The following is a 20,960-nucleotide window of genomic DNA, read 5'->3' as shown; positions in this document are numbered from 1 at the left end:
GGCCTATGGAAACCACACAAGGCCCATTGTGTGAGAAGGGGAACTGGAAGTTCAGCAGCCTCAGGGTCCTGCCAGCTCAGCCAGGCCCACTGGAACATTGGGGTCCACGACCACCAGGGACCAGCAGAGAGACCCTCAGGACAGAGGAATGCTTGGGTAAAAAGGAGGGGAAATGTGTCAATGATTTGGGGAAATGATTATCATATGTGTGTTTAGCCCAGGACAGTCAATGAATTTGTGAGCAAAATACAGAATAAAACCTGAAACTTTCCTGTACTCAGCCTGCACGGCTTTGGGAGGAGCTCTCCCCTGTGCATCCAGCTGAATAAAGAATGCTGCTTCTTAATGCTACACTGGGGTTAAGGAGTTTTCTGTTTCACTGAGTTTTTGGTAACACTCCCACTGCCAAGGAAAGCTCTGTCTGCTGCTGTTCACAGACAGAGAAGGGCTGGGGGCAGATGTGGGGCTCAGAGGCTGCCTGGGGCACAGTGACCATGAAATAATCAAGTTTTCAGTGTTCTGTGAAAGAAGGAGGGGCAACAACAAAACTTCCACACTGGAATTAGGAAGGGCAGACTTTGGCCTGTTTAGGACGCTGATTTGGGGAGTATTGAATTAGGTACTGACTTTCTTAAAAAGAAACAGCCCTTTAAACAAAGGGGTCCAGGAAGGATGGACACATTTCAAGGAAGTAATCTTAAGGGAGAAGAGCAGCCTGTCCCAGTGTGGCAAAAGATGAGCTGGTGATGAAAGTGACTGGCCTGGCTGCCCATGGAGCTTTTGTGGGAACTCAGGGGATAAAAGGACTAGTAACGCAGGAAGCATTTAAGGATTTTGATGGGTTATTCAGAAAGAAAAGTTGAGATGTGAAAGCTCAAATAGAACTTAACCTGGCAGCTTCTGTAAAAAAGAGGTTTTTATAAAAAAAAATTGTCGCAAAAGTAGGGAGAAGAAGAACCTCTACTCTTTATTGGATGCAGTAGAGAATATAGTAACTAAAGATAAGGAAAAGGCTGAGCTACTTAACACATTTTTTTGCTCAATTTTCAATATTAGGACAGGTTGTCCTCAGGACAAGTGTTCTCCTGAGCTGGTAGATGGGCACAGGGAGCAGAACAGCCCCCTGGAATCCAGGAGGAAGCAGCTGCTGACCTGCTGAGCCACTCAGATGCTCACAGGTCTATGGGATCAGATGGGATCCATCCCAGGGAGATGAGGGAGCTGTGGATGAGCTCCCCAAGCTGCTCTCCATCATTTACCATCAGTCCTGGCTCAGCAGGGAGGGCCCAGAGCACTGGAGGTGCCAGTGTGAGCCCATCCCCAGGAAGGGCTGGAAGGAGGAGCTGGGGAACTCCAGGCCTGTCAGCCTGACCTGGGTGCCTGGCAAGGTTATGGAACAGATCACCTTGAGTGCCATCACAGGGCACCCACAGGATGGCCCAGGGATCAGAGCCAGCCAGCGTGGATTTAGGGCTGGCAGGTCCTGCCTGGCCAACCTGGTCTCCTTTTATGCCCAGGTGACCCACCTGTGGATGTGGGAAAGGCTGTGGATGTTGTGTGCCTGGACTCCAGCAGAGCCTTTTACTCTGTCTCTGACAGCATTCCCTGGAAAAGCTGCAGCCCACGGCTTGGGCAGGTTCCCTCCTGGCTGGGAGATTTAAGAGCTGGCTGGAGGCTGGGCCCAGAGAGTGGTGGGGATGGTGCTGCACCCAGCTGGTGTCCAGGCACTGGTGCTGTCCCCAGGGATCTGTGCTGGGCCCAGTCCTGTTTAATATCTTCACTGATGATCTGGGTGAGGGGATCGAGTGCAGCATTCACAAATTGCAGATGGCACCAAGCTGGGTGTGAGTGTGGATCTGCTGGAGGGCAGGACAAGAAGACCCAGCCTTAAGCTGCACCAGGGGAGGCTCAGGCTGGACAATAGGAAGGAGTTCTTCACAGAAAGGGTGAGTGGGAACTGGAATGGGCTGGCCAGGGGGGAGGTGGCAGAGTCACTGTCCCTCTGCAGTGGCACTCAGTGGCATGGTCTGGGTGACAAGGCAGTATTAGGGCATTGGTTGGACTTGATGATCCCAAAGGTCTTTTCCAGCCTATTTGATTCTGTCATTCTGTGATGATTGGGACACTCTGGGGCCGTTGTGACACTGCAGGGCCTTGTGGAGCTAAGAGGACCATGGTGACACCGTGCAGCCCCAGAGAACCAGGGGTCCATGGTGGTGCTGTGGGGCCAAATGGACCCAGGGAGTGCCCTGTGACACTCTGGGTCCTCGTGGAACCACAGAGGCCATTGTGACACTGCAGGGCCTCGTGTAACCAAGGGGTTTCACCATTTTGACACTGCAAAACCAAGGAGACCATTGGGAGACTGCAGGGCCCAGTGGAACCAAGGGGCTGTTCTGACACTGCTGGGCCTCATGGAACCAAGGGGACATTGTGACACTGCAGGATCCTGTGTAACCAAGGGGCCACTGTGACACAATGGGGCCTCAAGGAATCTGGAAGAAGAACGTTGTGACACTGTGTGGCCTTGTGGGAACAAGGAGTCCATTGTGACACTGAGGGGACTTGTGGAACCACAGAGACCATGGTGACAGTGTGGGACCTCATGTGGCCATGGAGCCATTGTGACACCCTGGGGCCCCATGGAACCAAGGGGCCACTGTGAAACTGCAGCACCTACGAGGACATTGTTTACACTGTAAAGCCCCACAGAAGCAAGAAGTCCCTTGTCACATTTTGAGGCCCCATGGAACCAAGGAGACCAGTGTGACAGTGCAGGGCCTGGTGTAATCAAAGGGCCATTGTGACACTGAGGGGCCCCATGGAACCAAGGACTTCTTTGCAGATGACACCAAGCTGGGTGTGAGTGTTGAGCTGCTGGAGGGTAGGAGGTCTCTGCACAGGGACCTGGACAGGCTGGATCCAGAGGATGAATCCAACAAGGTGAGGTTTGACAAATCCAAGTGCCAAGCCCTGCTATTTGGCCCAAGTGCTGCAGGCTGGGGACAGAGTGGCTGGAGAGCAGCCAGGCAGAAAGGGACCTGCAGGGACTGATGGACAGCAGGCTGGACATGAGGAAGCAGTGTGCCCAGGTGGCCAAGAAGGCCAAAGGCTCCTGGACTGGATCAGGAATGGTGTGGCCAGCAGGAGCAGAACTGCTGGGCCAGCACTGATCTGCCCCCAGCTCTGCACACAGACATTGCTGCTGCAGCTTCACAAAAGGCAACTAAAGGGCATCTCTGCAGAAAACTCTGCTAGGAGATCCTTTAGTTCATTTAAAGCCACCAAGAGCACAACCCCTCATTGACACAGTCTGTGGCCATAGGGAAGGTGGAGAGAAACAAAATGAGAAATGGCACAAAGATTGACATTTCTTTGTAGATAATATGAAAAAACTAAAAAAAAGAAAAAGAACTTCCAAAATGAAACCAAGAAGAAGTATCAAATATGAATTTTATTTCAAGTGATTTAAAGAAATTGGCCAGATGTTTAATGTTTGTGAAACCATCCAGTCATCAGTCTCCACACTGCAGCCTTGAGCTCCTGGTTCCTCAGGCTGTAGATGAGGGGGTTCAGGGCTGGAGGCACCACCGAATACAAAACTGCCAGTGCCAGATCCAGCGATGGAGAGGAGATAGAGGGGGACTTCACGTGAGCAAAGATAATAGTGCTGAGGAACAGGGAGACCACGGCCAGGTGAGGGAGGCAGGTGGAAAAGGCTTTGTGCCGTCCCTGCTCAGAGGGGATCCTCAGCACAGCCCTGAAGATCTGCACATAGGAGAAAACAATGAACATGAAACAACCAAGTGCTAAACAGGCACTAACAGCAAGAAGTCCCAGTTCCCTGAGCTGGGATTTGGAGCAGGAGAGCTTGAGGATCTGTGGGATTTCACAGAAGAACTGGCCCAGGGCATTGCCATGGCACAGGGGCAGGGAAAATGTATTGGCCGTGTGAATCAGTGAATAAAGAAAGGCACTGGCCCAGGCAGCTGCTGCCATGTGGGCACAAGCTCTGCTGCCCAGGAGGGTCCCATAGTGCAGGGGTTTGCAGATGGACACGTAGCGGTCGTAGCACATGATGGTCAGGACGGCAAGCTCTGATCCAAGGAAGAAGAAAGTCAGAAAGACCTGTGCAGCACATCCAGTGTAGGAGATGTTGCTGGTGTCCCAGAGGGAATTGTGCATAGCTTTGGGGACAGTGGTGCAGATGGAGCCCAGGTCAGCAAGGGCCAGGTTGAGCAGGAAGAAGAACATGGGCGTGTGCAGGTGGTGGCCGCAGGCTACGGCGCTGATGATGAGGCCGTTGCCCAGGAGGGCAGCCAGGGAGATGCCCAGCAAGAGGCAGAAGTGCAGGAGCTGCAGCTGCCGCGTGTCTGCCAATGCCAGCAGGAGGAAGTGCCTGATGGAGCTGCTGTTGGACATTTGCTGCACCTTGGCATGGGGATCTGTAAGAAAAGTAATCATGGAATAGTTGGGTGTGGAGAGGACTTGAAATATCCCAGCACAGCCTGGGGGCACTTTCCCCCCACTGCCTGCCCAGGGCTCTGCTGCCTGGAGCTGTCCCTGCCAGCAGCTGCTTCCCTGTGCCCAGGGCTGGGCCCTGCCAGTGCTGCCAGAGCCCAGCCCAGCCCTGGGGGCTCAGCTCTGTCCTGCAGAGCCCTCCCAGCTCAGGTACTGCACAGGGGCAGCTCTGGCTCTGCAGGCTCTGATGGCAACGTCAGAGCAACCCTGAGGAGGCTGGAAAAGCGACACTGAGGATGCCCTTGAGAGGCCCTGTGCTGATTTCCTTAAGTGCCTGGTTTACTCACATCTGAGAGAAAATATTTTTATTTTTCTCAACATGATCTGAGAGATGAATATCTATGTGCAATATCCCATCCAGGCAACCCAGAGCAGTAGATTAAGAAAACAGGATTTTCCCTTTTATGCAGCCCCTGCCTTGCTGTGCTCCCTGTATAATCTACTTGGAAATGTTCTGCAGGTAAATGCCATGCTGGGAGCAGTCCTGAACAATGCAGCATCCTCCCCACACAAGGAGAACACTCCCAAGCCTCACCAGCTGTCTCCTGCCACCCAGATCTTGTCCCCCAGTGCTGGGAGCAGCTGCCAGGGCTGGCTGAGAGCTGTCCCTGGCAGGCAGCAGAGTCCCTGCCCCAGCACAGCACCCTGGGCTGCAGGACCCTGCTCTGCAGGACAGCCCTGGGCACCCCTGGCTGCTCTGCACAAGAGACAAGCAGAGAATGTACTCACAGGCTCTGCAGGCATTGGCATGTTGCAGCTTGAGGAGATGGCTCCAGGAGCTGCAGCTGCATTGTCCTGCAGCCAGAGGTTCCTGTGCCAAGGGCTGGCAGTGATTGTGCCCCAGGCACTTCTCAGCCCCTTCCCAGCCCTGACTGATTGAAGCTCTCTGTGCCTCTGGGCTGTGCCCGGGCTGGCTGCAGGCAGTGCCCCAGCCCTGCTGGGCTGGCACAAGAGCTGCTCATCAAGAGAAATGTGCTTTTGAAGCTCTTCTTGGTGAGCAGGAGCTGCCTCTGTGCCAGGAGCCCAGCCCAGCTCAGCAGCACAGACACAGCACAAGGACTTTAATCAGCCTCTGGGGCTTTGTGCTCAGGCCCTGAACATCAGTCCCTGAGAGGGAGCTGAAGAAACCTTTCCAGAACTCCAAGGCAGAATCCAACTCCAAAGTTTCTTGGACTTTTAATGGGTCCCAGTGAGGGACACGACTGAGCAAGTGTCCCCAGGCCCCAGGCAGAGCAGAGAACTGCAGGCAGTGATGACAGGTGGGGACAAAGAGAAGCCAAGTCTTGGTGCCCTGGGGCACAGCAGGGTCTGTGCCAGCAAGGGCTGGGAGGAGACACCTTGTCCTGAGGCCCTGGGGCCTCCTGGCACAGCCCCAGCCAGGCTGGGCACTGTCAGCCCCTTGTGCTGCCCTCAGCATCCCCCCCTAGCCCACATCCCAGTGGCCTCAAGGATCTGCTGCAAGGAGTCCCTGGGGAGCCTTGCTCAGCAATGGCCCTGGGGGCTCCTTCATGCTCCCTGCAGGGACTGCAGCTTTTTCAAAGGACTTGGAGTTTGGCTTTTGCCTTGGAATCTCTGAGAGGTTTGTGCAATCATGGCCTCCAATTATCTGCTGTAATTAGTCCCTGGAGAGGCTTTGTCAGTAACAACACTCAGTGGGGCTCATTAATGCTTTAAGGTACTCCAGTTTTTTTAAGGTACTTGGTGTTTCCCTTTTGATACAGACTCTGTGAGAGGTTTGTGCAATCATGGCCCCAATTATCTGCTTTAATGAGTCCCTGGAGAGCTTTGTTCTGACACTCAGTGGTGCTCAGTAATTCTTTGAGCTTCTCACATTTTTTAAGGTAGTTTGGAATTTCCTTCCAACACTGAGACTCTGAGAGGTTTTTGTGCCATCCTGAACTCCACTTGTCTCCTCCAAGGGGTCCATGAGGAGCCTGTGTTGGGCATGGACCTCACTGAGACCCATTCATGCTTTGAGACACTTTGGTGTTTTCTTCTGACTTTGACTCCTGGAAAGGTTTGTGCAATCTCCTCTCAGGCCCTGAGGTTCAAGGGCTCAGCTCCAAATGCACCACAGGGCTCATCAGGATGCGGCAAGTCCTGACAAACCATGGCTCTGCCTTGATTTCCCTCTGCTCTAATGCAGTTTATCAGGGCTGTATCTGGAGTGATTTTGGTTTGCTAATTTGAGATTTCTCAGCCAATGCATCTATTAGTGCAGTGGGATCAGTGTTGGCTAATTACCATTGCACTCACTGGAATATATTTACTCATTTCCTGCTGTGAGATAGGATTAGGAGAAAAGCAAAGTAGGCTCAAAATTTTAAAAGGGTATATAGAAAAGTTTATTACCAGTAAATAGAAGAAAGAGTAATAAGAATATGAACACTTCTCCTCTCCCTACAACCTTTTCTTTCTTCCTGACAATGCATGGAGACAAAACCTGAAAGTTTCAGTCACTTTACACCATCTAGAACAGTCTTTCTTCAGTTCACTTAGGGAGAGGAGTCTCTCTTTCATGCTATGGAGACTTCTCCATAAGAAAAAAGTTCTCTTGTGGCTCTCAATTCCCACGAAGAGCAGGTGCCCAGAAAATCTGCAATCGTGAAGTCCCTCCCATTTTTCACAGCTTTTCCCACAGCTGTTTTTATGGGCCATGTCAACTAATGGGGTATGAGTTTAAAGATGAGCTGTTCAAGAGCAAAGAATCTCTTCATCTATTTCTGAAATCATCTTCATCTCTGAGAACAGAGATCTTCTTCTCTCCATGAGGGCGCAGGATCTCATTACTCTTCTCTCTTTCTCTGTTTAAACTTCTCATGGGATCACAGCTACTTCAACATTTGCCTACTTTAGCATGGAGGTTTTTGCTGAACAGGTCATCTCCCCATATTTTAAATTAGTTATAGGGAAAAAGAGAGTCTGATGTATCAATTACATCCTTCCCCATAGCTTTACAAGAGGATTTCAGCCCCAAGATCAAGGCATCTCCTCATCCCTCCCATCTGGGACTCAACTTCCCCTTCAGTGACCTTGGTGTCTTCATGTTGCTCCTCTCTGTGCCTGCACTTTGTCCTTTTCTCTCACTGGAGGGAGGATGGAAGCACTGAAAGAGTTCATATCTCACCCGGGGCCTGCAGATGGTTCCGTGCCCCCGGCCGGGCTCGGTGCTTGCGGCCGGAGCTGTTTTACGATGGAGGTTTCTGCAGCGGCTGCGCTGGGGCTGTGTCAGGATGGGCCGCGCTGGGGCAGGGCCAGGATCTCAGCAGCCAGGCCAGAGCACAGCAGCAGCACGGCCGGGGGCCGATGGCTTCTCCTGCCCCTGCCCGGGGCTTGCGGCTGAAGCCCAAGGGTGGCAGAATCTTGGCCGAGCCGGCCCGGCCCGGGGCTGCTCCTGGGGCCCGGCGGATCCTGGCTGGGCCCGGGCTGGCGGCGGGGCAGGGCTCAGCAGGGCCCAGATGTTCCCAACTGCAGCCATGGCCCGGCCCGGCCTCGGCCCCGCGGCCTCCCCTGCCCTGCCCGGCAGCCGATGGGGCCTGGCGGGGTCCCTGGGAAGGGGCCCGGCCCCACGGCAGGAGCCGCCCGGCCCGGCCTGGCTGAGATGGGACCGGGTCAGCCTTGTTACCTCTGTGCCAGCCAGAAGGGAAAGAGACCCTCCCAGGCTTTCCCATCTTTAACATGTGTCTTCACAGAGGCGTGTACAGTTTCCTTAGTGGTTTAACAGATTGTCAATTCTCAAAGCTAATTACTGATTGGTTTTTTGTCAGACATGGAAGAAAACTGCTAGCAACTTCTTTTAGGACATCAATTCTGTGATGCAAAACCACCACAACTGCACAGAGCACAGAGCTCCTTTGTCCATATATAGTGCTCATGTGCCCGAGGTTTCAAAATACCTCCCTGGGAGATCTCTGGGCCCTCTCCAAGGTGTTTTCAAATGAAAACATTCAGCTCAAGGTCTAAGAAAATCACGAGAGGACAGGGCAAGCCTGACCTGTCTGTCCTGGCTACTTTTGTCTGAGATCAGTCCTTGGATATACAGAATTGAGAGGCCAAATTCTAATTTTGGCCATGGTCCCTGGACATGAAAGCCGGTTCTTTTCCATAGGAAGGAAGGAACAGAGCCCCAGTGTTTCAGGGGCAGATGAGAGGTGGCCACCAGAGGCCAAGGCCAGCCAGAGCAAGCAGGATTTTGTTCTGAGTGATATCCTTGCATATAGGAATTGTTTTAGGGAGAGTTCCAATTTTGGCAATGGGCATTGGAAAAGGGGGACGGTTCTTTTCCATAGCAAGAAAAGCACGGAGCCCCAGTTTTCCAGGAGCTGATGAGAGGCAGCCCTTGACATCAAAACATCAGCCAGACCTCTCAGGGGACCCCTGGGAGGCCAAACCAGCCAGACCTGTTCCATGTTCCCTCACTTCCATGGGGCCCCACAGTGTCCCAATGGTCCCTTGCTTCCCTGAGGCCCTGAGGTGTCATAATGCCCCCTTGGTGACACCAGGCCCTGAAGGGTCCCAATGGTCTCCATGGTTCCATCAGGCCCCACAGAGCCATAATGGTCTCTGGGTTCCATGAAGCCCCACTGTGTCACCATGGCTCCTTGGTTCCATGGGCTCCAGTGGTGCCACAATGATCCCCTTGGTTCCATGAGGTCTCCACAGTGTCCCAGTGATCTCCATGGGAAGGGAAGAACCCAGCCCCAGTGTTGCAGGGGCAGTCACCAGAGGTCAAGGCCACCCAGGCTTGATGGTACTGGCAGATTGTGCCTGGGAGCAACCCTTGGATATCCAGAATTTTGGAGGTGGAATCCCAATTTCAGACATGGACACTGGAGGATAAGGATGGTTGTTTTCCATTGGAAAGAAACCATGGAACACTGATTCAACGGTGACATTTGGGGATATGTGGGGCCTATTGGGGATCCTTTTTGCACCTTGTGACCCAACAGGAGCTTCTCTAATAAGTGTTGCCTGAAGCTCCCACTGTGCCCATGACAGGAACCCCTGTGAGTGTCTGGGCCATCCTGGCTCTTTGGCAGCCTGGGCACTCCTGGGATGTCACCGTGGAGCCCCTGTGAGTGCCTGTGACAGATGGGTGCCTTTGCAGCCCAAGGTGCCCTGGGATGTCACCATGGAATGGCTGTGACTGCCTCTGACCACAGGGCTCTTTACCATCCCCAGAAAGCCCTGGGAGGTCTCCATGGAGCCCCTGTCCCTGCCTGTCACATTCCAGCTCTGGAACTGCCTGGAGATTCTTGGAAAGTCCCCATGGAACCCCTCTGAGGGCCTCTGACAAATCTGATCCTTAGCAGGCTGTCGTAATGGCGGGAGAGATGCGACACACCATATGCGATGAATAGCAAATCTCGAAGTTTATTGAAAGCTTACACATTTTTATATTAGTGTTAATGAAGCTTATGCATATTGCAAAATCTGAGCTCATTATTGGTTAAAGAACACTATGATCAAACACACCTACTTCTATCTCTTAACAATTATTTTGCTTCTATGTGTACATTCTTCTAATTTCTCTACCTTGGGATAGCTACATTTTCTGGCAAGCAATTTTCTCCCCCGTCTTCCCGTTTTAGAGAAGGTCACTGTGACCTTTGTCAGTAATTGGGCACCCGTTGCTCAGTTCCCAGCTTGTTTCTCTTACCCTTATCCATCGGTATCACATCGGAATGTCCTTTCTCAGCTAACCAATTATCCAAAAAGCTCTCTACAGCAGGCAACCATCACCAGCCCCCTGTTGCTATGGTCAGTTTCCATGGCAACCATCACCAGGCCCCTGTTGCTATGCTCAGTCCCTTGGCAGCTCCATGGAGACCCCATGCCAGGGGTGGTTGCCATGGCCACCAGGGCTGGCACCAGCTGGGATGCTCGGTTTCCACGGGCCGGGCTTCAGGAATGGGATTCCCCAATTTCCTGCTCCCGCTAAAACCACGCTGCCCTCGCTGCCCTCCCGCCTCCTGTGGAAAGCACAAAAGGCAAAGATCCCGGGCTGGGAGTAGAACAATTTATTGGGAACAGGAACGAGATAAGGAACAAACAGGAACAGAAACAATATTGATAACAGAAGGGATAAATAAAACTATTTACAGAGAAAACTACAACATCAACAACTAGTTCTTCCTGGCAATGTATTTCCTCCTGTCTGGAAAGGACACCTTCTCCCTGGGGAGAGAGAGAGAGAGAGTCCCTTTTCCGCCCCTGGCAATGACCTGAGGTGGGAGTGAATGTAATGACAGGGCCATGGCCAGACCATCATGTTCTCCAAGCCCACGTCAGGTCATTGGCAGGTGCAACAAAAGGTACAGGTGTCTTCCCAGCATGGATCACAGGGAACATGGATCACCAGGGCTCTTCCCAACGTGGGGTCTCCAATGGGGGATAAAGCTGGAGCAGTGCATTAAACTCTTCCTGCAGTTGGGGCATGTGCAGGGCTTCTTTTACTGGTGCCTCTGTTGGTGTCTGGTCAAGTGTGAGCTGCTGGTGAAGCTCTTCCCACACTGGGGACACTCGTAGGGCCTCTCCCCAGTGTGGATGAGCTGGTGGGTGATGAGGGTGGAGTTGTGCTTGAAGCCCTTCCCGCAGTCGGGGCAGAGGAAGGGCCTCTCATCCGTGTGAATGCGCTGGTGTTGGAGGAGCTGAGAGCTGCTGTGAAACCTCTTCCCACACTCAGGGCACTCATAGGGCTGCTCCCCTATGTGGATCATTTGGTGGATGATCATTTGGGTCTTCCTACTAAAGGTCATCCCACATTCCCCACAGTTGTATGGCCTTTCCCCAGTGTGGATCCTCTGGTGGCAGATCAAGAGAGACTTCTGCCTAAAGCTCTTCCCACATTCCCCATATTCATAGGGTCGTTCCCTGGTGTGGGTCTTCTGGTGGGAGATCAGGTTAGAGTTCTGGCTGAAGCTCATCCCACGTTCCCCACACTTGTAGGGCTTCTCCCCAGTGTGGATCCGCTGGTGCCTGATGAGGGTGGAGTTGCGCTTGAAGCCCATCCCACAGTCAGGGCAGCGGAAGGGCCTCTCATCGGTGTGAATCTGCTGGTGCTGGAGGAGACTGGAGCTGGTCTGAAACCTCTTCTGACACTGGGGACACTCATAGGGCCTCTCCCCAGTGTGGATGCGTTGGTGGATGATGAGGGCAGAGCTGCAGCTGAAGCCCTTCCCACACTCCCCACACTCATAGGGCCATTCCCCAGTGTGGATCATCTGGTGGCTGATCAGGGTGCTGCTCTGCCTGAAGCTCTTCCCACACTCCAAGCACTTGTGGGGCTTCTCCCCATCATGAAGCTGCCCATGGACCACCAGCTCTGAGCTCTGGCTGAAGCTCTGTCCAGCTTCCTGGCTCAGGGTGGGTCTTTCCTCCTCAGAGTACCCTGGGCTGGGTTTTGATCCCCTCCTCCTGTGGGATCTCTGTAGCTTTTCTTCTCCCTTGGATTCCCGTGCCATGGAGTTTCTCAAAACAGCCACACACCCCTGTGATGTCACACAGGCTCCCTGTGATGTCACACAACTAACTCTATGATGTCACACAGCCCAGTTGATGTCTCTGCCTAGTCTGTGATGTCACACAGCCAGCTGTGGCTTGTCACACAGCCAACTCTATCATGTCACACCACGCCTGTGATTTCACACAGCCAACACTATGATGTCACACAGCCCCCTGTGATGTCACACAACCTTGGCTCAGTGCTGGGCAGCCCCGGCACTGTCCCAGCATTGGCCTCTCCCTCCTGCCCCGTCCCTCAGCCAGTGCTGCCCTTGGGGCGCTGGGCCTTGGCTTCCTCTTCTCCCTGGGCATCTCCTGCTGCCCGCCCAGGGTGTCCCGGGGAGCTACTGCCCCTGAGCCAGGGGCTCTGCTCTGCTGCCCTGGGCATCCCGGGGCTCCTGAAACACCCCATGGCCAGGGCGGGCCCAGAGTGTCACAATGTCCCCCTGGTTCCATCAGGCCCTGCAGTGTCACAGTGCTCCCTGTGCTCCCTGAGGCCCCACATCACCCAGCCCAGGCCATTGCCCTGGTTCCAGTCACTCCCAGTATGATCCCAGTGACTCCCAGTCTCACTGAGTATATCCCAGTTGATCCCAGCATGCTCCCAGTCACTCCCACTTCCAGTTGATTCCAGCATGATTCCAGTTGCTCACAGCTACTCCAAATCACCCTCCAGTGCAATTCCAGTTTCTCCCAGTATATCCCAGTTGTCTCCAACATTGTCCAAACTGCCCTCAGCGTGCTCCTTGTCACTCCCAGTATGATCCCAGTCCCCCTCAATGTCGTCTGAATTCCACCCAGTATGATCCCGCTTGCCCCCACTTGCCCCAGTACTGTCCCAGTCACTGCCAGTATGATCTCACTGGCCCCCAGTATAGACACAGTCACTCCCAGTTGCCCCCAGTTGCTCCCAACATGGTCCCAGCTGTTCCCAGTGTTGTCCCCTCCAGTATCATTACAGACACTCCCAGTATATTCCAGTTGCTCATTCCCAGCCACCCCAGTTGCCCCAGCATGGTTCCAGTTGCCCACAGGCCGATCTCACTCATTCCCAGTATATCCAAGTTGCCCCCAGCACTCACCCATCATTCCCAGTTGCTCCCAGTAGCCCTCAGTGTGCTCCCAGTTGCTCCCAGTATTTCCATGTCCGTGCTCCAAGTGCTGCTCCCAGCCCTGATCCGTGGGCATGGGAATGTCCCGCTCCCTTGCCGGGGCAGGGTCACACCTGAGCCAGGTGTGCAGGGCAGGACCTTGCCCTGACCCCAAGCACTGTCCCAGCTGCAGGATCTGCTTCCCATCGGCTCTTCCTCCTGCAGCCCCGAGCCCAGCTTGATGCTGAACAAAGGGGCTGGGCTGGGGTCATCCCCCAGTGGGGGCTGTGCACCCCCTCTTCCCCCTCCCCAAATTCCCTCTGGGGGAGCAGGAGCTGGGGCAGGAGCCCTGTGGGGAGGGACAAGGAGGTGACACCAGGATGGGAGGGTCACACATGCTCTGGGGGGGGTCACACACAGTCCGTGAGGACCCCCCCTCACCTCTCCTGCAGCACCAGGAGGATGAACCCCAACATGGAGCCCCTGACCCCTGGCGGTATCTCGTGGGGTGGGGTCTGGTGGCTGCTTTGGGGGTCTGGGAGGTCACGACCACCCAAAAACCCCCTCCCAACCCTACAGCTACTCCCAGTCCCCTCGCACCACCCCACAGCTCCTGGCCAGGACACCCCCAACCACTCCCTGCAACGCAAATGTCCCCAAAAACCACAAAACCCCTTCCCATCTCCCCTAAGTCCCACCCAAATTCTCTCCATAACACACAGCCCTGCCAACACACACAAATCCTCACAAACCTCCCAGAAGGCCCCCAAACCCTCTCCCAGCAAGACAAATTCTCCCAAGAGCCACAAGAGCCTCTCTCAGTCCCCACAGGAGTCGCTAAAACCCCTCCCACCTCCCATGGCACTGAGCAGGAGAGGTTGGTGGACAGGAACATCCCCAGTCAGGAGCAGCTTGGCACTTCAGCAGTGATTTGGGCACTTTGAGGGAACACCCCAAATGGGGGGACCCAGGCCAGGAACTGGGACAGACAACCAGAATTCCTGGAGAACAGATGGAGTCAGGTGAACACATTCTGCCGACACACCTATGAGGTTGTGGCCATGTCCCCTGGTTTTGACAGCCTCAGAACACCCAAATCCTCTCAAATATTCCATTGAACCAAGCCCAAATTCACCCCCAAATCCCAGTAAATGGTGCAGCTTTAGATCTCTTTGTTTAATTTCTTTATTTTCACCCCAGATTTGGTTGTTTAGAGAGGGTGAAAATGGAAATTATTTCGATGGAAAAGACCTCCAAGATCATGCAGCACTGCTTGATGCCACCAGAAGAAACAATTGAACAGAGCAGGTGAGATTTTTTGAGGTGTAAATTCAACAAATCACTTCTTCCCAATCAATTTCCAGTTTAGATCAGAGTCCTGATGGATGTTCCTGCTGCTGTGTTCATCCAGGGGATCCAGGAGGACATGGATAAGCAGCCAGGTGTCTTCCCAGCAGGGATCACTGGGAACATGGATCACCAGGGCTCTGACCAACGTGTCCTCCCATAGGGATGGAGCTGGGGCAGTGCACTAAGCTCTTCCTACAGTTGGGGCACTCACAGGGCTTCCCTTACCGGTGCCTCCATTGGTGTCTGGTCAAGTGAGAGCTCTGGGTGAAGCTCTTCCCACACTGGGGACTCTCATAAGGCCTCTCCCCAGTGTGGATGTGCTTGTGCTTGACAAGACTGAAGTTTTGCTTGAAGCCCTTCTCGCAGCTGGGGCAGTGGAAGAGCCTCTCATCCGTGTTGGAGGAGATCGGAGCTGGTCTGAAACCTCCTCTGACACTCAGGACACTCGTAGGGCCTCTCCCCAGTGTGGATGCGTTGATGGGTAAAGAGGGTGGATCTGCAGCTGAAGCCCTTCCCGCACTCCCCACACTCATAGGGCCATTCCCCAGTGTGGATCATCTGTAGCACATCAGGGTACTGCTGCAGCCAAAGCTCTTCCCACTCTCCAAGCACTTGTGGGGCTTCTCCCCATCATGAAACTGCTCATGGATGAACAGCTCTGAGTTCTGGCTGAAGCTCTGCCCACCTTCCTGGCACAGGGTGGGTCTTTCCTCCTGTCCTGGATTGTCAAGCAAATTGTATTCTATTTGCCATCTGTATGGCAGTTGTCTTCTGTTAAGTGGGCAGTTTTCCTTACCTCTTCCACAACCACTCCTCCCTCCTGGGAGACATCTGCTGATAACAGCTATTGAATGTCACTGCATGATTGATAAGAACTACGGCATCCCATTGGGAGATGCTCCGCCCAGAGGGAAGAGCCAAGCATTCTACCCATATATAATCTGGAAATTCTGGAACACCAGCACGGCTTCTCCACTGGATTTCCCAGAGGAACAGCTGCTCTCTTCTTCCATTGGATCTTCAAAGGAAGACCACACCCTTTTCTACAGGATCCCTGCTCCAGCAGAAACACACCTGATGGTCCAGGAGGACTGCAGCCACATTTCCAATTAGACTGCTACCAACACACAGACCAACAGGGTGTCAGGTTGTGTTCTGACTCTGTCAGTGTCGATTTACTTTACTGCATAGTTTATTTTATCTTTATATTTTCTTCCCTATTAAAGAACTGTTATTCCCTGCTCCCATATTTTTTTGCCTGAGAGACCCTGAATTTAAAATTTAGAGCAATTTGATAGGGCGGTTTAACATTTTCCATTTCAGAGGAGGCTCCTGCCTTCCTTATCAGACACCTGCCTTTCCAAACCTAGACAGCTATGATATCACAGAGTAGTAGGCTGTGACATCATGGCATGGTTGTATGACATCAGAGAGGGGGCTGTGAGGTCAAAGTGTGTGCTGTGACATTACAAAGTGGCAGTATGACATCACAGAGAGGGTTTTGTGACATCAGAGAGTGGGTTGTGACATCACTGGGTGGCTGTGTAACATCATACAGCAGGCTGTGACATCACAGAACACACAGTGATATCACATGGTGACTTTGTGACATCACAGCACTGCTGTATGACATAACAAGGTGACATCATAGAATTGGCTCTGTGACATGACAGGGGCTGTGTGACATCACAGGGTCTGTGTGAGGTCACTGGGGAGGTCACTCTGCCCCGGCCCCCCTCACAGTTCCCCCCAGAGCAGTCCAACCCTGCTCGTGCACAGCGGGGTCCCCTGTCCCCCTGGGTCCCCCCGCCCCCGGCGCCACAGCCTCCCCCAGAGGATGTTCCACGAGATCGACCCCAGAGCCTGACACGGGGATGGGGGCCGGGGCCCTGGGGGTGGCACAGGGGGACAGGGACCCCCCGGCAGCGTCCCCGTGTCCCCCAGGGCCAGAGCCTGGGCCAGGGCTCCTTCACCCTGGTATGAATGAGGCCTTGAGAGCGCTGAAAAAATCCCCAGCAAGGGAGCAGCAAAAACCAGATTGAATATTAAGGGACAGCAGCACAAAGTTGCTTGGCAAGAGTCACTCTGCTCCTGACTGGACACTTCAGGTACACCAAGGAAACGAAGCAACAACAAAACCAAACAGAATCCAGGCAATCAAACCAGAAATGAGCCATGTGTGTGCGTGACAGAAGGAGAGTGAGGGCAAGGATAAAAGGAATACAGCCCAAAAGCTTAACAGAGGTCAAAACTAACAGGACTTAAGTTACACCTTAACCTTAACTGATACGTTTATCTTCAAAATTTAGCAAAAGAACAGCACTAAACAGTAACAACCTAACATAAAACCTATGACTTAGCAATTTAACAGAGGAATAATAATTAACAATATTCAACTTAACTTATTACTTAGATTAAACATAACAATATAGCAAAAGAACAACTCTTAGGAGCATTTAACTTAGCTTAGACCTTGTGATTTAGCCTGACCTACAGGCCTGATTGACTCAGCTATCCAAGGCACTCAAACCCCTCAGAGAGCAGCATTTCTGTCACATTTCCCCAGCACAGGCACTCCTGTGTGCACACAGACACAAAGAGTCACTACAAGGCACCTGTGAGAAATTCCCCTGAGGGCAGGAAATGCTCCCTGTGGATCCTTTGGCATCTCCCCAGAGGGTGAAGGGTTGAGCCTGGAGGAGTGGGGGGATCGGCCCAGGCTCCGTCGTTGCTCGGGATCCCCGAGTGCAGCAAACGGGAGAGTTCCCGGCTGGGAGAGGCCCCACTCAGAGGGAGTCGCTGGCCCAGGAGAGCTCCAAGGGCTCCTTTTGGAGCGCTGTTTGCAGGGCCCCAAGAGAGGGGCTTCAGTCCCAGCAATGGTTCATCCTGGACGCACTTGGCACCAACAGCTTTCTTTGGCAGGGTGAGAACAGGGATGTTGTGCCACTGAGGGAACAAAAGCAGCTCCCAGGGCTGCTCCTCCAGAAAGCAGGAGCTGGTTGGGCAGCAGCAGTGCCTGGGGCAGACAGTGTTTGTGATGAGCTGCAGAGGAGCTGAGCCCAGGGGCTGTTGGCCAAGGCCGAGCCCCAAGGAGCATTTCTCAGCTGGCAGGGCAGCCTGAGAAGGGGAGGGGGAATGCAGCAGCACAGGGCCCATGGAACCAAGGGAGCATTGTGACACTGTGGGGCCCTATGAGACCAAGGGACCATTGTGACACTGTGGGTCCCTGTGAGACCAAGGGACCCTTGTGACACTGTGGGGCCCTGTGAGACCAAGAGGCCTTTGTGACACTGCAGGGCTGCATGGAACCAAAGGCCCAGTGTGACATTGCAGGGCCTGATGTCATCAATGGTCCATTGTGACACTGTGGAGCCAAAGGAGACCATTGTGACACTGCAAACACCCAGGGTCCAAAGGTCCATTGTGACATCGCAGGGCTCAGGGAATTGAGGAGTCATGTGACACTGTGGGGCCAGGGGAACTACTGAGACCATTGTGACACTGCAAGGCCCCATGGAATTGTTGGGACCATTGTGATACTGCAGGGCCTTCTGGAACCTAGGGGACATTGTGATACTGTGGGACCCCATGGAACCAAGTCACCATTAGGGCACTGTGGGGCCTCATGGATCCAAGGCGTCATTGTGACACTATGGGGTCCTACAAAACCAATGGAACACAGAACAGGTTTGGCTCGTTTGGCCCCCCAGGGGCCACCTGACTGGTCCAGCTGATCTTGGCATATTGAGGTTCTCTTCTCATCTGCTGCTGAAATACTGGGGCTCTGTGCTTTCCTTCCTATGGAAAAGAACTGTCCTTCTTCTCCCGGCACCCATGGCCAGATTTGGGATTTCACCTCCAAATTTCCTTCTATCCAGGGATTGTTCGCATAGGAATATTGCCAGGACAAGTCTGGCTGGCATTGGTTTCACAAGGGTCAGCTCTCATCTGTCCCCAAAAAACTGAGGAAGGCTCCGTGCTCCCCTTCCTATGGGAAAGAACTGTCCTGCTTCTCCAGAAACCTATGGATGAGATTGGGATTCCACCTCCAAAATTCCCTTAATTGAAAGACTGCTCCCAGACAAAATCTGCCATTCCTGACAAGTCTGAATGGCCTTGGCCTAGTGAGGCTCTCACCTGCCTTCCAAACACTGGAGCTCTGGGCTTTCCTTCCTATGGAAAAGAACTGCCCTTCTCGGTCAGGTGCCCATAGCCAGAAATGGGGTTCCACCTCCAACATTCCCTGTTGTGACAGACTGGAGGAGATTGTTGGCTTGAAACATTTCATGTGTGGGGGAGGAAGGGGCAGGTCCAGCCTTGCCCTGCCCTGGAACCCCAGCACTGCCCTGGAACCCCAATCCCCCCAGAGCCTCTATCCCAGCCCAGCAGTGGCTGCCAGTCCCTGGCACAGCACAGGCAATGCTCCACAGCCACCTCTGCAGCCCCAGCCCAGCTCCTGAGGGACCAAATGAGCCCAAGCCCCACCTGGGGGAAGGGTCCAGGGAGACCAAGGGGTATTGAAGGCTGACCACAAGGCAAGCACACATCTTGACCCTACCTCCTCTTGGAATTTCCTTCGGAACAGTGCTGGAATGTAGGAGTTGGTAGCTGTGTGTGTGCTTCTCTGCATCTTTTTTGTCTTTCTCTCTTTCTGTGTCTTCTTCTTCTCTTCCTCTTGCAAATTTTGATTAACATGAAATTGAACAGGCTTAGACTTTGTGAAGATGAATGGGCCAAGTCAATGCTTTCAGAAATGTTTTTTGTTGATTGAATGTCTATTGTAGTTTGACATGAGAAGAATTTTAAAAAGTAATACAAAACTTTTTGTGTAACTGACAATCTGTTAAACCACTGAGATACTGAACACGCCTCTGTTAAACACAAATATTAAAGATGGAAAAACCCAGAAACCTCCTCTTTCTTTTCCAGTCAACAAAGAAGCAGCGGGCCCCGGCCCTGGCCCCCATCTCAACCAAACCAAACCAAACCAAACCAAACAAAACCAAACCAAAACAAGCAACCCTGCCATGGGCTGAGCCCCTTCCCCCCTCCCCAGGCTGCCCCCCCACCCCCATCAGCCCCATTCTGACCAAACCAAACCCCAACAACTCCCAAACAGGAAAACAAAAGAGGCTACAAAACCCCAACCAGAACAAAGCCAACCACAGCTATTAAAATCTTACCATCAAGTCCCCTCCCCCCAACACAACTAAAACCAAAAACCCCTAAAACTTACAACCCATACAAAATAACCCTACAACTAAAATTAAACAAAAAACCCCACAAAAATCAACCATAAAACTAATCCTAACACAACCCAACCACAACTTCAACTACAAGTTACTGGCAGGTGAGGTGTTAACCCTTTCAATACTTCAATCCTCCATCAAGTAAAAGGAAAAAACAAAATACAAACATATAAAAAAATTATAAAAGCATCAAAGTCAGTAAAGAAGAAATGAAATCCCTAATAAAAAATAAGAAAAAATACCTTAATCTTAAAAGTAAAATCCTCTTATAAATGATAAAGAAAAAAATTCTTTTTTTATAGCACTTACCATTATGAAAAAATAAAAATATTTAAATTATTATCAAACAAAAACCTGCATACTAAAAAAAAAAAAAGTTAAAATAACTGTAATTTCATAAAAAGTTTAAACAGGAAAAGATAAAAACATAATCCAGTACCCCCAAGTGAAGATCTCTATTTCTAGAGATAAAAAAAAATTTAAAAGTAAAAAATAAAAACTTTTACCCTTAAAGAACTCATCTTTAAAACAGTACCCCATAAGTTCACATGGCCCATCCACAAGCTGTAAAAAAGCTTCTGGCAATAAAAACAATTTCACAATAACAAAGTTCCCCAGACAACTCTTATGCATGACAGAATTAAGAACCACAAAAACCGTAATTTTTCCACTCGCAAAAAAATCTCCATAACCTTAACAAGAAAAACTTCTCTCCCAAAGTAAACTAAAAAAAGACTATTCTAGAAATAGTAAACTAACTAGAAATTTTAAGTTTAATTTCTTTACATTGTCAGTAAAAAGAAAAAGTTGTAAAGAAAAAAATTGTTCCAAAGAGTTTATTTCTATTCTCACTACCTTTTTTCTTTAGGCTGCTTTTATTGATATTTTCTTTATACCCTTTTAAAATTTTAGACCTACTTCACCTTTCCCATAATCCTATTTCAGAACAAAATACATAAATATTAAGCAACATTAAAACACATCACACTCATCAATACATTAAGAAATCTCAAGATAGGAAAAATCTTAAATTAATAACCAGAACCACTAAAATATAATGATAAACATTTTGCCAAAGTTTCTCTGATTTTCTAAAGTTGCCAGTAAATGCTGCTTTGTTGTTTTGAGCTCCTGAGGATCTCTTGTCAGTATTCCTCCAGTGCAATTGACTCAGAGTACACAAACAATTGCAATTCCTTTTAAATGTCTCCTTGAGAGAGTTGTTTGGGGGATGGGAGTCCGGGCT

The 20,960-nt window shown here is 51.7% G+C and overlaps 2 protein-coding genes across 2 annotated transcripts in view; both read right to left on the bottom strand.

The window, feature by feature from the left end:
• The window catches only part of LOC143692460 (uncharacterized), a 157,779-nt gene that overhangs the window by 66,935 nt on the left and 69,884 nt on the right, over positions 1-20,960 (bottom strand). The window contains 1 exon segment of the mRNA XM_077172694.1: positions 11,033-11,823. Coding sequence (XP_077028809.1) covers positions 11,033-11,823 — 791 coding nt within the window.
• LOC143692523 (olfactory receptor 14I1-like) lies at positions 3,490-4,422 on the bottom strand. The gene has a single exon (XM_077172766.1). It carries the CDS (start codon positions 4,420-4,422, stop codon positions 3,490-3,492), a length of 933 nt encoding a protein of 310 aa, XP_077028881.1.

Source organism: Agelaius phoeniceus (genome assembly GCF_051311805.1).
Source record: "Agelaius phoeniceus isolate bAgePho1 chromosome W unlocalized genomic scaffold, bAgePho1.hap1 SUPER_W_unloc_1, whole genome shotgun sequence".
NCBI lineage: Eukaryota > Metazoa > Chordata > Aves > Passeriformes > Icteridae > Agelaius > Agelaius phoeniceus.
Note: the sequence above shows the minus strand (reverse complement) of the source record. Positions and strands in the feature narration are given on the sequence as shown.

Coding starts and splice junctions, on each gene's coding strand:
- LOC143692523 (XM_077172766.1), bottom strand. CDS start 4,422: ATGTCCAACAGCAGCTCCATCAGGCACTTCCTCCTGCTGGCATTGGCA.